This window comes from Sceloporus undulatus, chromosome 6, assembly GCF_019175285.1.
Source record: "Sceloporus undulatus isolate JIND9_A2432 ecotype Alabama chromosome 6, SceUnd_v1.1, whole genome shotgun sequence".
NCBI lineage: Eukaryota > Metazoa > Chordata > Lepidosauria > Squamata > Phrynosomatidae > Sceloporus > Sceloporus undulatus.
In genome coordinates, this window is record NC_056527.1 from 83941881 (window position 1) to 83958604 (window position 16724).

Sequence of the window (16724 nt, forward strand, 5' to 3'; positions counted from 1 at the left end):
CCCAGGATCCCCTAGCACTGAGCTGGACAGTTAATGTGGTCTCAAACATGATTTTGTCTTTCATTCTAGATATCTCAAAAAATGTAATTTATGCAAGGGGAAAGTTGGCAGGGTTGCTGCCCTCCTACGTGTGGAGATGTGCCTTCAAACAGTTGTGTGATAGGCAGAAATCCAGTGCTGATGCATATGTTCAGGCAGATCTGCTCTGAGGAAAGTAAGATGTCACTCTTCTTCCATTTCCCACCCTTTTCTGCAATGACAAATCACTATTTTTGAATTTGGGGCTGCTGACATGAGTCTTCTGTGCTTTGAGTAGCTGTATAGCTAGAAGAGATTTGTGGGGATTATCTATAAAGACATTGCAGTAATTAGTGGGGATCAGAACTTGGAAACATTACTCTTTCGGGCTACAGCTCACACAGTTTACCAACCAGCAAGTCCAATAGCTATACTGGCTGCGAGATTCTGGGAATTGTAGTCTAAAAAAAAGTAACTCTTACAAGGTCAAAGAACTATCTATCGTCTATTGCTCATGAGTTCCAGTCAGGATTCATTTATCAAACTGATATAAGTTTGACATTCCCTGTAAATAAATGGCATCCAAGGCAAGGTGCTGCTTGATGTCAAAGAATGTTTGCAAACATTCCAAAGGCTGAGGTTGTAGAATGCAGCCTTTTTGAGGAGAGAGTAGAAGTTTAGTTGATTGAACTTAAATTCTCAAATGCAGTCATACAGTGACCAGATCATCATTTTTCAGGAGTAGACACAGGAAAGTAGAAAATTGGTGCAAAAGTACTCCTAGGCATAGCTTCAATGTAAGAGGCAGGGCCAAGGCCTAGCATACCCTCAAACTGTGGGCCTACTGTGTGGGAATACAGCACAGTTCAAACAGGATAGTCCTCTGCTCCAGGTTTGGGGAATGTGTGATCTTCTAGATGTTGTGGAACTGAAACGCATCATCCCTTGCCAGTGTAAGGGATCATGGTATTTGCAGTCTCAAACAACAACTGAGAGGCTTCATGTTCCTTATCCTTTCCTTATGCCTCATTCACTTTGTGTTTACTCCTTTGTGTTTTCTGGATTAAAGATGAACCTGCATATCTTCATAGAGGCTATTACCTTATCCTCTACTTTAGTCTGTCAGGGCCAAAATAGACTGGCTAGAAACGCTGGCATCAAAGTGGAGTGGGGGTATGGCGACTGCCAGCCATGCATCTGACTCCGTCTCAATGCCAGCATCATGCTGCGTTCCCAACTGCATGGCGGGTGGCATCACAGTGCTCCTTTGGCGCAGCATTTATACACGCGGCACCAAAGAAATGCCAAAAAGCTATGGTGACAAGGGCTGCTTTTTACCATTCTTTTTTGGGCTAGCAAAGCGCCAGATTGGAGCATGGCATGCAGTTTCTGCGGCCTTGATCCAGTGCTGAAAGGGGCGGAGGGAAGCTGCTTCTTTGGGGCCATCTATCGAGCCCCTCAGTCTCTATTACCATAGAGACTATTACCTTCAATAGAGACTATTTTCTCTGAGTCAGATGAAGAAGAGCAGGAGAGGTGGTTGTCAATAGCATAGTTGATGACATCTTACTTCATATAACCAGATAACCTCACAGCCAAGTTTGTGTAAATGTTAAGTAGTATAGAAAATAAAGTATAGTCTCATAGCACTTCACTAAGCATTTAGGTTAGGGGAGCAGAAATACCTATTCCCACCTTCTGAACTCACAGAACCATTAAAGAGCAGTGCTTTTAGCTCAAAACTTACACAATCACAAACAATGCCATGGCTAATGCGATCAAAATTCACAGAATAAAGGAGAATCACCATGAAGTATATCTTACCTGGTAACTATTAGTAATGGCCCAGCTCCACTGACAGTCATGTGTTGAAAACAATGAACAAAAGTTTTGGATTGTTAGCAACTTCAATGCAAGAGATAGAGCAGAAGTGAAAAAGAAAGCAACAATGCTTCAAGAAAGGACAACTTTTTGGAGTCCGTCCTGATCCTGGAGGGGGGCCTGGGGCAGAAAACTGACTTTTGAACCTGCCATGGCTTTTTAGTCCCAATTTATAAACCCACAGTTTATTAAAGGGCCAGTCTAAAGGTTACTGTTGTACATGAGAAATGTGCTATTGGTCATAAGAAATGGGGAACTTATGTATATAGTGTGGTTTTGTTAAATAGTGTAAATTATTTAGGAAATACTAGAAGTACTAATAGGCAATGTAAATGAATAATTTCATCCTTTGTTGTTACCACAAATTTGCCTTTAAATTGCTTTGATTTAAATAAAGTTGCCCTTCTCTATGGTGGCAAGATTATGATTCAGATGGCTCAAGCCCTTTCCAGGCCAGTTCTACAAGATTTCCATTCAAGAGTCATTATAGGGTACACCATTCAGCCTGTTGCCTTTTGTATTTAAGTAGAATTAAGTATTTTAATGCTTGGGCACATTTTTTTTGAAAACCAAACAATGAAAGAAACATGAACATGTTTTAATAAAGGGAGATATTGTTAACAATGATGGAGGGGGGATTCGTCTCAATCCTCACCTTTTCTGATATTTTATGATAATACAGTCGGCCTTTCTTATACATGGATTTTTTATACATGGATTCAAGCATCCATGGTTTGAAAATGTTCCAAAAATGTATAAATTTCAAATATCAAACCTTGATTTTCCATTTTTTATAAGGGACACCATTTTTCTGTGTCATATTTAATGAGACTTGAGCATCCACGGATTTTGTTATCCACGGGGGATCTTGGAACCAAACCCCAGCGTATAACAAGGGTTCACTGTATTTTAGTCTGGCAGGGAAAAAAAAACTATGGCCTGTTCCAGACTGCCAAAATAAAGCTGCTTTGGGTCTCTTTGGAGGTATGCTATTTAAATGATGCATGGGTCTTGAGAGTCTGGAGGTTGCGCCAAAGCCACACTCCATTCCTAAGCACTGGAGTGCGGTTTGGTGCAGCTTCCGGATTCTTAGGATACTTGCATCATTTAAACAGCATACCTCCAAAGAGACCCGAAGCAGCTTTATTTTGGCAGTCTGGAACAGGCCATAGCACTTTCAAATGAAAGAGACACTGGTACTTAGGTCAAGAATTTCTGTGCACAGCTGACTTGTTTTAAATCAGCAGTTCTCAAACTTTGACCCACGAGTTGTTTTGGACTTCAGCTCCCAGAAATCCCAGCCAAACTTTTTTGTTAAAAAGGTTTAATAAAGTTGAAGTGTTAAAGTGAATTAACACTTTATTATTACAAAAGTGTAAGGTAAGAAGGATCAGCCCTGGTTAGTACTTGGATGGGAGGCCACCAATGAATTCTAGATGCTGTAGGCTATATTTCAGAGGACGGAACTGTCAAAACCACCTCTAAGTATTCCTTGCCTAAGAAAACCCGATGAAATTCATGAGGTCACCATAAGTTGACAGGTGACTTGAAGGCATGCACACGCACATACACAGTGTAAAGAAGAGGAAGATTTTTTTCCTCTTCTCTCTCCTAGTCCCTTTTCCTTTTGTGTTATGTTCTTTGGAATATAAGCCAGAGGATAGGAAAGTGATTTATTGCTTATCTTTGTAAATCACTCTGAGATTCTTTTTCTGTTGACAAGTAGAGTTTTTAAAAAACCTTCACATCAATAAATTGTAAGGCGCTCCGATAGCCTTGGCTGAAGAGTGGGGTATAAATATATTATTATTATTGTTATTATTGTTGTTGTTATATTATATTATTATTATTATAAATGAAAAATATCTTCCTTAAAGAATCATCCTCTGTATTTCTGTATGAGCAGCTATTTTGAGCATGGCTTCTGATGAAGAACAGCCCATAAAGCAGGCAGCCTCTTCTGTGCTTTGGGCGTTCATGATCTTCTAATTGTGTAATTGCTTTTTTTGATTATTTACTAGTGTGTGGTTTGATTATTTACTAGTGTGTGGTTTAAGAATAACACAGAGCTTTTGAAGTTCTTGCATAGTATATTAGTATAGTATTAAACAGAACTGACCTGTTTGGTATAGTACTAAACAGACCTGACTTGTTTGGTTTGGGAAATGTAGATGATTTGATGATTTCCTGGGTCATGGTTTGATGTAAAACTAGAGGAAAATATTTCAAATGTGGTGCTAAATTTAAACCAGTCACTTAAGTAAATAAACAAGATCTTCACCCCACACTCTGCACTAGTTTTACAGTTTACAAAGGAATAGTTATATTAGTAGCCTTGCTAAATACCCTAAAGTAGTGGTGATGAACTCATGGCACGCGTGTCAGAGGGGACATTCACAACCCTCTCTGCAGGCACACAGGTCTTCGCCACAGAGGGAGTGGGAAAACTCTTTATGTCCTTTCCCACTGGGCAAGTTTCCTATTCCTTCTTGTGGATCATCTTTCTGTTGGCCAGAGGAGGCTTGGGGATGCAACCTTTGTAAGAAGCTGGGACGGAACGTTGGTGGGAAAGGGGCGCAGCGGTGAGTTTTAAAAACCCGGTGGGTGAGAAAGGCTGTTTCCTTTCTCCCACCAGTCATTCTTTGCTCCAGCTGCCCTCAGCTTTCGTGGTTCTGGAGGAGCCTCGTTGGCCTCAGATGCTGACGCCACCATTACTGCAGAGGGGAGGCTTGCAACTTGGGTATGAATTCAGAGAACCAGACATTTTTGCCATTGGCATTTGATGCTGAGACTGTGTGACTTGCCGAAGATCACCCAGAAGGTTTCATGGGTGAGCTGAGAATCGAGCCCTGGTCTCCAGAGTCGCATGCTCAAACCACTACACCATGCTGTCTCTCTGTATTACATACTTGTTCTTCTTGTGATTGTAGTGCGTCTTCTGTGTTTTATTAATGCTTGTTGTTGTTGTGTGCTTCCAAGTTGTTTCCAGGTTATGGTGACCTTAAGGCGAACCTATCCTGGGGTTTTCTTGGCAAGATTTGTTCAGAGGGCATTTTTGCCATTGCCTTCAAGGCTGAGAGAGTGTGACTTGCCCAAGGCTGCCCAGTGACCAGACGTGGTCCCCCTCCTTTTCAGGACCTATCCTCATTTCAGCCTCCTGTCCAGGAGGGACTCCAAAAGGTCCTCCAATTTAAGCAGGGCCGAGAAGGATAGATTTAATATTTACATGACTGGCTTGTTTTGTTTTGTTTTTGTTGCGAGCTTTTATTTGGTCAGGTCCTCCATTTTTTCCTTGCATGTTCCCCCCCCCCCGGAAGTCCCACCCCCCAGAAGTGTCCCCCTCCCCAGTATGGGTTACACTTGGTGCAGGAACATCACTGAGTTTGGGCGCTTGGTCTCTGAAAGATTGGCCATCACTGACCTAGAGGCACCAGAGGTAGTCTGATCTTGGAAGCTAAGCAGGATCAGCCCTGGCTAAAAACCATCTCTAAGGATTCCTTGCCTAAGAAAACCCTGTGAGATTCAGGGGATCACCATCCCTTGACAGGCAACTTGAAGGCACATACACACATGTCTCTTGTAACAGAGATAACAAAGTCCCTAAAGGCTAATCTTAAAGACACCAGGCACCTTGCTGACTAACAGACTGCAACATAGCTGTATGAAATTTAACAGTGGCTGTGAAAACTTCTGCCATAATAAATGTATATTAGTCTTGAAGATGTTGCAGGACTCCTTGTTTATACTTGTTTAAATAATGTATGATAGCTCCTCCATTAAAAAGAGGTGAGGAAGGCTGTTCTTACTTGCATATTCAGTTGTTTGCAAACCTGAGACTAATTATCAAGAAAAATATCATGAGTTACAGTGTTGTTGGGAAAAATGGGGCTGTACTATCAAGTGTTGAGTTTGTTTGAAAAGAGGTTGATTAGTACATATGTAAAGATTTCCTTATTCTAGTTTGGGCCTTTTTTATTTAATCTAATTGGGTTCATTCTTTGGCAGGTACAAATAAAGTTTGTGTTGATTTTCCACTCCTTTGCTGTTGGTGTTTAGTTAGAAAACAACAACACTCTGAGATGCAAGCAGATGGCGGATAGGGGAGGAATTAATGTTTCGAGTACACATTGTATTGTTTGTCTCATCCTTCCAGAGGCTTCATACCTGCCAGTATCAACTTTTGGTATTACCTTCAGTCATATTTAAGTGGTTTACAAATGGACCTTCAGTCATATTTAACTAAAACTGGCATCTCATATCAATCAACACTCACTTATGTCTTTGACAACTCTGAGTAGCAGACCTTTAATTTTTTCCCCCAGGGTATGAGTCAGTTGCAGGCAGTCCCTGCACCAAATTGTTGCATCCCAGAAGTAAAGAAAGAAATGAGTTTGATACAGGAGCTTGCCTGAACTGATGTAGAGCTAATACTAGGACAGGGATGCAAATGTGAACATAAACCCCACTCCACTCCCACTTCCAATGTCACCTAGCACCCAGAAATAAGTTTGAATCCATTCAGCTGAATATGTTCAACATGCAACAGTCTAATGTATTTCTGGCTGCTCAACATCATTGTGAGATGGGCTTACATGCCACCCATGTTCCCAGTCCTAGATGTGTTCAAGCAAATGCTTGAAGAAGTGACTAAACAGGGCTGTAGCAGAACTCTAAAACTGACAGTAGATGTGCTGGTAACTATCTTTGGGAACAGATCGTTTTGAGGCTGTGACCCAGTTCAGTCATGTCACTGGATTGATAACAGATGCTGAAAAAAGCCATGGAAAAGTCGCTTGGGAAGGCTTCAATTGAAAGATTTCAGTTGGGGCTTTCTAGTTTTACAGTTATTATTTGCCTTTCCCTACACAGGGCCTAGCGCTACAGCTGAAGTATGTTTCTGTTTTGACTTTAATACTCCATGTAGGTAAAAAAAAAAAGCCCACTCACATTAGTTTTGAATTCCCAAGTTAAGCTTTCTTAAACATGGTTTGTCAAGATGTCTGGACTGAACCTGTGAATCAGATACATGAGAGCTGTTTAAAATTCATGTGAGAGTTCCAAGAAATGTAGCTGTGTAGTAAAATTGATTTCTTTGGCATGTATTTTCCTGCTTCAATGAACACTTCAGTGAGCGTGCCTTGCCTCTCTTGTGTGGCTTTCTTTTGCCGTAGTCAGAGAAACCTGGAGTTTGCGCTACCCTCAACATATGAGTTTTTGCAAATGTATTTAATAAACAGAGGACACAATGCTTCTGAGTGGGTGGCATGTGTCCATGTGTAGAATGGGAGATGAACTGTGTAGTATTACAACTGTGACATGCTAGCAGTCGTTTCTAAAAATTTAAAGCTGTTTTTACGTGTAACTGTATAGAACATAGTTTGTTGCAGAAGCTTCATAGCCTGGTTTAGTTTAACTACAATATCTGACCCATACCATGTTAAATTCCTCTGTCCACTTCTTAGAATCTCCCCCTGACTTGATCTGTACTCTTTCTGGTTTATGAAAAGATTACTAGTTTTAAGTATGGTGCCTGATTAGCTGTGGATTTGCCAAGCTGGATTTACAGGCATCTAAATTAGAGGCAGTATGAGTCTGCAGAATATGTGAGACATTAAAGCAGAATTGAAAAGTGTCATGTTTTACACACTGTAAAGATTTATTTTTCTGCTTTATATTAGGAGGAACGTTCTAGCTTGAAGATCAGGTCACCAGCAAAACATGCTGTGTGGAATCCTTCACAAGAAAGGGGTTTTATCCGGGAGGTTTTGGTTATAACATTGCCCATTTTAGAGGAGGATAGATTTTTAAAAATGGCTTTTGGACTTGGTTTTAGGAACACTGGAAATGTGTGATATTTCAGCAAGAAGATCAGTAAAGCAAGCTTAATTGTCACTGTTTGCTATATGTCACCATGGACAATGTTTGGGGAGTAATAGGTTGCCAGTCCTGCAGTAGGGGTATTGCAAGGTTTATTTTAATGCAGAGCAATAATGTGGCCCAGCATCATGCCCTCCCAAGTAGAAGCTGTGCATCCTAGAAAATCCTCCATCCAGAATCCTTTCCTGCAATGATTATCTCAGTGCTTTGGCCTTCTTCTCCCTAAATCCTGGCCATTTGCATCTCAACAGGGACCCCTCTTTGGCAATCCAATATGTCTCCGTTCCAGTGAGTTACTGTTCATTTGTCTTTGCCAATCTTTAACGGACAGTTTGTCCATGATATGGATAATGATGTCTGGTTCATTCCGGGACATGCATTCAGCTTGTACAAGCCAGCAATGAGACTAGAAAGCTTTGGTTACACACTACATTGAGGCCACTCCTAGGAAGACCCCTCAGAAGCCTATGCACTCCAGAGAAATTTCATGCAAACATGCTAATTAATGTGTCTAGATAAGAAGCCTGGAGGAGTTAGGAGTTTATCAGGACTTCTTCACTGAGATGACACTTGTGTGCCATGACTAATACTTTGCTGCAATGCACAACTGCAGGAGGGTGAGTGTGTTTGGGGCATAACTTGGTAAAGTTACTTTGCTGGACTGTGATTCCTATCCACTCCCAGTCATCCTGGCTTGAGAGGCTCTCTGAAATTTATAATCCAGAAAGCCCCATTTGTAGGCTCTGGTTTGGGTCACAGAGAATTTGTTTTTAACATTTATATCACTTCTCTTTGTGTAAAGAAGACTAATTTTTAAAAATCCACAACATCTCAAACTGTAATAACACAGGGAGAAACTGTATGCTAGAAGATTTTTTTCTGCTTATAAAAAAATGAATTAGAAGTACTGTAAAGGATTAGTTTATATCAGACCCAGGGGAAGGCAATGGCAAACCTCCTCTGAACAAAACTTGCCTAGAAAACCACATGATAGGGTAGCCTTAGGGTTGCCATAAATCGGAAATGACTGGAAGGCACACAGCACACACAGCAATTGAAATGACATTAAATTGAGCAATAATATCTCAGTATTATTGACAGGGCAAACCAGTTTTATAAGTCTTGCATTTTTAAGACCTTCATGTTTCAAAATTGCTGTGATTTCTGACTCAATCCAAGTAATGAAGTCTCATTACGAATGCAAAGTAGTTCGTGTCACTCAAGCAAATGAACCACGTCACACATTACAGCCAAACCTTCTTTCTCATTTCCTCCCAAAACCGGTTCTCAAAACAACTAGCTTTCTCTCGCACCAAAGTGAATGGGTGCAAATTCCATTTATGCTAATCTGTTCTGTAATGTTTGGCCAGGGCAGGGTTTTCCTTTGAGACTTCCACAGTTTGATTACCACATAGCCTTTATCACACATTCATGTAAACGTTTGCCTATTAATTCAGATAGAATAGAATATAGTAGAGACTGTAAAATTTTGAGTACATCAGGTGTTAATAGCTTGCATACCTCCGTCAGGAACCTTTTGCTCCTGGCTGTTCTGTGCTGCCTTCAACGCCCCTGCAGACCTCGATGCAAGCAATGCATGAAAGCCTCTATGGCTGAACTTTTCAGTAATAATGTCCACCAGGGAGTTGAGCTTGGGAGAATGACTCCCCAAATCCACGCAGCAAGCATCCTAAGCAGAATCAGCACTTGACTGTGGTGCCCCTTCCTCTCTTTCTCCTGCCCCATCTCCAGGTTCTGTTTCTAAGTGCAGACCCTTAATGTTCATCTATCATGGTATTTTTTGTTTTGTTTTGTTTCTCAGTGGCTTAAGTCCAACAGATGATAGCGGAGGTAAAAAGAAGAAAAAGAAACAGAAACGGAAGAAGGAAAAAGGGGATCAACTTGATTCAACTCAAGATCAGTCAGCAAAGGTAAACACTTTTACATTTTTTTTAGCAATTTACACACACACACACACACACACACACACACACACACACACACCTGGCCTGTGGATCCACCTATCTCATAATGTGGAACTTGTGACCTTAAATTAGAAATGACTTTGGATGTAGTCCAGAGGAAAAAGTTTCAGATGGAGTGGCACTTAGGACTACAGAAGTACTCTGTAGTACTCTGAGGAGTTTCTTTGACCTACAATACCGTGCTTGCATTATTATTATTATTATTATTATTATTATTATTATTATTTTACTGTTCTATTTAATTAGTGTAGGTAGCTCTGAAATAGTGTTGTGAGGAGAGAGGCGTGTATTATCATTGGATATGTTTAAAAAGCAGGGATAAGCAACCTGATCTGCCTGCCCATCCCTACCTGCAGTGTTTTGGGCTGCATCACTTATAATCCCTACCTGTTGGCTATGCTGACTGGAGTTGATGGGAGATGTAGCCCAAAATGTCAGGATATTTATTCCTGTTTTAATTGAAAGGTGAAGGTGAATCTAGGAAGGGCAAAAAATTAGATCTTACCAGACTGGCTCATTTACCCTTTGCTCTGCTTGTAGGTGAATTCATTGCCACCTGAAAGGATGCATGAGATTCAAAAGGCCATTGAACTCTTCTCAATAGGACATGGACCTGCCAAAACAATGGAAGAAGCCACCAAGCGCAGCTACCAGTTTTGGGACACACAACCAGTTCCCAAGTTAGGTATATAAATGAATTGTGTTTCTTCTCCTCTCTTGTCTTCCTTCGTTCTGGATAGGCTTATTGACTGGAAAGATCTCCCTGTGTTTTGAGAGAGCTGTGTTACTTCTATTACATGAAAAAGATATATCATAGAGTGATATGAGGCAATGTGTAGCAATTCTATGCATGTTCATGGCTTCCACAGTCCCCAAGAACTGATGTAAATTGTGTGAGTCTGAGTGATAGACTTCTTATCTGAGGAGAGTCTTGAGTGAACATAAGTTGGAAAACAAAGAGACTTGGACCCTGACAGCAAACATTGGGGACGAGGCCCAGTTAGCCATCTTAGTGAGAAATGTATGGGAATGGGAAAATAAGACAAGGAATGCAGCTTGCAACCCTTAGAAACAGAGCTTAGAAATACTACTTTTTTGGACTTTTAACTTTATTCAGCCAGTGGCCATGGTGAGTGAGAGATGTAATCCAATATAACAATTTTTCCCAGCTATGCCTGGAAAACATAAAATGACTGGCTCAGTGGGGCTGAGAATGCTCCTTAAGCAATAGTTCATGCATGAAGACAGTCTGCTCTCATTGTTTCTTTTCCCTACCTCAGGAGAAGTAGTGAACACTCACGGGCCTGTTGAACCAGACAAGGACAATATCCGCCAGGAGCCCTATACCTTGCCTCAGGGTTTCATGTGGGATGCTCTGGACTTGGGGGATCGAGGTGTGGTGAGTAGGGATGAGGCAGAACTTAATCCATCCTAGAAGGTTCTCCTTGAAACCATCTCCTCTCTCCCCTTACTCTTGCCATAAGGCTGTTCCATAATTGCTTTCTGCATTAGATCCTGCTTTGAGTAGGTGGTTGGAGCTCATGGCTGATGGGGCCTGTTCCAACTATGATTTTATGAGCTTTGGGGTGCTGCTTCTTGGCCTTTAAGACTTTCCACAACATTCCCTTTTCTCTATCTGCTTTGAACACATCACTGTTATTTTTTGCTTTTTGCACCTTTATTTGCCTTCATTTTGTCCATGCTGCTATTCTTCTCCCTCCCACTCCCTTGCCTTCATGAATTTCTCCTGAAAACTGTCTTCTTTTGTCATGGGAGGTGTTATTCCCCTTGGTTTATCTTGTAGTGTTTAGCTTGGCTCCCTTGTTTGAGTCATCTGGAATCTTATGACTTCTCCACCCCTGAGCTTTTCAATGACTGTTAATAACAGGATATCTTGGAGATCTTTCATTAACAGAGTCACCATAAATTGAAGCAACAACAACAACTCATTTGTGGCACATTGTGACCATACCTTTTATGTCAGTACTTTTATGTCAATTTTATTAACTTTTTTTTAATTGGCCCCTCATGTCTGGTTTTAGGCTTACTGTCTTATTCTCTCATTTGATTTTAAAAAAAGACAAATGGACAAGATACTCTTGTGCCTTTAGACCCTTACATCACTACCACTCATTGCATAGCACTTGAATTTGTAAACTGTTTTACCGTCTTGAATATGTCAGTGCTCGAAACAACCCTCTAAGTTAGGGTCTTATAGTTCTTGATTCCCAGATAAGGAACCAAGACAGAGAGAACAGTGATTTGCAAAAGGTCTATAGATAGGAACTGAACTTGGGTCTCTTCTAAAACAAGCTTAGTGTGCTGGTTTGTAGTAATTCTTGCAACACGTATCCTGTTGTATAATGCTATTCTCTTAAAGAGTGGCAGATTTGTTTCATTAAGCAGATTATGCTTCTCTCTTATGGCTTCTTTAGCTCAAAGAGCTGTACACTCTCCTGAATGAGAACTACGTGGAAGATGATGACAACATGTTCCGGTTTGATTACTCACCAGAGTTCCTGCTATGGTGAGTTATATTTATTGCTGAATATCTCTGCAGTGGTCTCATTCCAGTTTTCCTTCCTTATTTTTTTTAATTAAACACAAATTTGAATACATAAAAGAACATAAAAAAACAAGTCACAAAAAATAAATATAATCCCCTCCTTATCCATGAATTTTTTATTCATGGATTCAAGCATCCACGGCTTGAAATTGTTCCCCAAAAAGTGTAAATTCCAAATAGCAAACCTTGATTTTCCATTTTATATAAGGGACACAATTTTGCTATGCCATTATTTTTAATGGGACTTGAGCATCCACGGATTTTGTTATCCACGGAGGATCCTGGAACCAAACCACAGTGGATACAAGGACCCACTGTACACACACAAAATAATCATTATGTATACAACCTTTCCCTAGCTGAAAACCTTTAACGCAAACTATTTTAATCATATCCAAGTTACACTTCTACTATACTCTTAACTGTTTTATCCTGTAAAGTCCATAACTGATAAATTTGCCCATCATAGTCTCAAAAATTATAAACATGTTCTAATCTTTCTTAAAATTAACCAAAGACTTTTCTTTTATTAACTTTGTCAATTTGTCCATTTCAACAAACTCGTATAGCTTCACCAACCAATCTTGTGTTGGAATAACAGCTTCTCTCCATCTTTCGGCATACACAGTTCTCACTGCTGTAATCATATATTGTAGAATTCTTCCATATTTGCTTTCAGTCTATACTTCCACCTAATTAAGTTATGAGCTATGCTGGCGGTGGTATAATAGCCACCGGTAGGGCCTCCCATGCCAGACAGGTCACAACCGAAGGGTCTGACCAAGAGCGCCAAAGGGCAGGATGGGCTCTCTAGCCTTATGGCAACCATCCTAGGAGAAGGAAAACTCTAATCCCAAACCCGGGCAGATGGTGCTTGTCTAACCCTGTAAGGTCAACCATCTAAGAGAAGGAAACTCTAATCAAACCTACGACCTGAGGACCTCACTGCCACTGTCCATGCTTGTCAAGGCCTCAGCAGTCAAACCTCTGGTTTAAAGGGTGAGGCCAGTTCTGTGCACGCTGCGCTCCACCAGAAAAATCCATTGTACAGGCTCAAAGGATACATCCAATGTCATCAACATGCTTGTAGAAAGCACGGATGAATCCTTCCTGGATCTTCATTTGCGAGGTAAAGCCAAGAAGAAGAAGAAGAAGATACTTCCACCACTCTCAGCAAGTAAAATTAAAGTCTCTTGTGGAACTTTATTTTTAATATGTCCTCCAGCAACCTGAGTACAAATTTTCTGAGCTTTATCTCACAGCTATCGTAAAATTCCCCAACCTTTTAATCACACTTCCAACAAATGTTAGTAACATTTTTGTACATCTTTCAAAATCTTTTCAGTACTAGATACCACCTGTACACCATTTTATTTAAAAATTACTTGAAACCATTACTGATAGTAAATTTTAAGGATTTTTCTAAACCTTTTCCCACTGTTTTAAATGTATTTTAATACCAATATTTTGTGCCCTTTTTATCATCCATTCTTTCACTTGTTCATCTTTCATTTCTGTTCTTAACAATATTTTATACATTTTTGCAATGAAGTGATCGTCTGAACAAAATTGTTGCAAATTCTGATTCCATCAATTCAAAATCATAGTTTCTTATCCATCTTAAATCGCTCAACATGTTGTCTATAAAAAACCAGTGAAATATAAATCCTTCTGTTTCCAGTTCCTCTCTAGATTTCATTCTATATTGCTCATTTTTCACTATTGTTAACTACTTATAAATTACCAATTTATATCCCAAAAATCTTTTTCCTAAACAATGCTTCATGTTGTGAACTCCAAAGATGCAATTTAGAATAAAATCTTATTTTATATGTATTACACATCCTCAACAATTATCTCCTCTCGTAATGATTATTGAATTCAGTATCTACTTCAGATTTATCATGAGAGAGAAAGGTATGCCAACCAGCTCTAAAATCAAAGCCCTTCATTTGCAAGTCTTTCATTTTTCAATGTAAGCCAATCTTTCAACCATTCAGAACAACAAGCATGATAATATGACCTTAAATCTGGGAAACCTAAATCTCCTCTTTGTTTAGCAACTTGCAATATTTTAAGTCTCACTCTTGGTTTTTTGCCTTGCCAGATAAAAACAGAAATATCTTTCTGCCATTTTTTATATGATACATCATTTGTCAAAATAGGCAGAGTTTGAAACAAAAACAGTTTAGGTAAGAGAGTAAGGGCCAGAACAGACAGGCCAAAATAAAGCTGCTTCGGGTCACTTTGAAGGTATGCTATTTAAATGATGCTTGTGTCATAAGAGGCTAGAAGCCATGCCAGTCCTAAGGACTGGAGCATAACTTTGACATGGCTTCCAGACTCATAAGATGCGTGTGTCTTTTAAAAGCATACCTCCAAAGTGGCTTTATTTTGGCCAGTCTATTCGGGGCGTCAGTCATTTTAATTATTGAAATTCTATCCAACAGTTATAATTTCTGTTTTGTCTATTTCTGTAGGTCACACAATTTACTTCCAAATTTTCACATAATTGTCTTGAAATAAATCAGAATTCTTATTCAAAGCATTTGCCGTATATACTCAACTATGAGTCTATACCTCATGTATAAGTTGAGAGCAAGTTTTAGGGCCAAAATTATGAATTTTGCTATGACCCTTGGATAAGTCGAGGGTAAAATTTAGGGGCATATAGCAAAGGATCTAAAGGATGAAGCAAAGCAAAACGATGTCAAAGAACTTACAAAATTCCAGCAGACGTTACTGTTTGTGCTTACCCTTAAGGCTGGATGGATGAGAGAGTAGAGGGGGCCGGTGCTTCCAGGACAGATTATACTCTTGCTTTTCACCAGAGGATGTTCCTTCTTTTAAATAAGAGTTAAGATACAGTACTTACATTGACCCATGGATAAGTCGACTCATGTTTTTTGAGGTCATTTGTTTGACCTAAATATCTAGATTTATACATGAGTATATATATACATTACTCGCAAATATTTTTGTCACCCAGTTTTCTCTGATAACTCCGAAGGGGGAAGCCAGGCTGGGAAGATGCAGGTAATGGGAGCATTCCCTCCCCAAGTGTCTTCCCAGCTGAGCTGCCTCTAAAGAAGGAAGCCAGGCTGGGCAGGGAGAGCGAGCAGGACATCCTTTACAACCTCGGTTACATGCCTCGACTTATCCACAGATCATATAAAAATCCACAATTTTGGCCCCCAAAAGCTGCCCTCAACTTGTACTTGAGGTCGACCTATACATAAGTATAAATGGTACTTAACTTTGGGTTATTGGTGCCCCCTCACTAAACTGTTATTTCCTAAGGCTGGAGACATTTTAACAGGGGACAGGAAGGGATACATTCTATCAAAACAAAGTGATCATGTTTCTTCATTTCCTGTAGTCAAGACCCATCTCCCTGTCTGTCTTCCTGAGGCTTAGCAATGATGTGAGAGTGAACAGGATGTGAGGGCTGCTGGCTCACCAGTCACAATACTATTTACCATCACTAAACAACAAGTTTATTGATTAGTCAGCTGACCATATCGATGGAATATAAAATACAGTTACAAAATACAATATATGAAATACAAGATAAAAAAATATCCGCATACATATTTAGATAGAACTGGATCACACTTAAAATTCGTATAGGGGGTTAAAACAAATACAGACTAAATAAAAGCAAATTTGATAAAATGGGATACAAAATAAAATAGTCTAAAATAAAACTGGCTAAAACAGTGGGCGATAACAATAAAAATGTTTAAATGTTTCTCGGCCTTTTGGCTAAGATCAAGTGTGGTAGTATTTACCATGAATAAGTTCATCCTGGTTCAACACAGGAAGCAGCATTCAAAGGCAGGCATTCAAACATTCAAAGAGAAGTGTAAAAGCTTCATGCTCACTTCTGTTTCTTTCAGCCAGACAATATGTAGTTGTTTTGAATGACCTGTGTTTCATTGCTGGTATCATAGGGACTCCTGAAACAAAACATTCTAACAAAATGATGTCTTCTCTCTAGGGCTTTGCGTCCCCCAGGCTGGCTTCCCCAGTGGCATTGTGGTGTGAGGGTCATCACAAGCAAAAAGTTGGTTGGCTTCATCAGTGCTATTCCAGCTACTATCCACATATATGATATGTAAGTCAAATCTAGGGTTGTTTTTGTGTGTTTGTTTTTGTCAGTTAGAATTTAGTTTTAATTTGGAGGTAGAGCTCAGAACCTAAACCATTCTTCACTGTCTATAACATTTCTGATAAGCAAAGTATTTCAAATCATGTGCACAGTACTTGCTAAATGGAAACAAGTGGACTGGACTTTAAGATGGGCCCTAGCCATAATATCTCTGAGTTTAGAAATTATTTAGTTCTAAAACTCTACCACAGCTCTGTAAAGCTATATATGAGCACATTCATAGATC

At 39.8% G+C, this 16724-nt stretch overlaps 1 protein-coding gene across 1 annotated transcript in view; it reads left to right on the forward strand.

Annotated features, from left to right (window-relative positions):
• Positions 1-16724, forward strand: part of NMT1 (N-myristoyltransferase 1) — a 35264-nt gene that overhangs the window by 8508 nt on the left and 10032 nt on the right. Inside the window, exons 2-6 of the mRNA XM_042475972.1 lie at positions 9599-9707; positions 10302-10446; positions 11042-11160; positions 12197-12288; positions 16328-16444. Coding sequence (XP_042331906.1) covers positions 9599-9707; positions 10302-10446; positions 11042-11160; positions 12197-12288; positions 16328-16444 — 582 coding nt within the window. The remainder of the gene's footprint in view (positions 1-9598; positions 9708-10301; positions 10447-11041; positions 11161-12196; positions 12289-16327; positions 16445-16724) is intronic.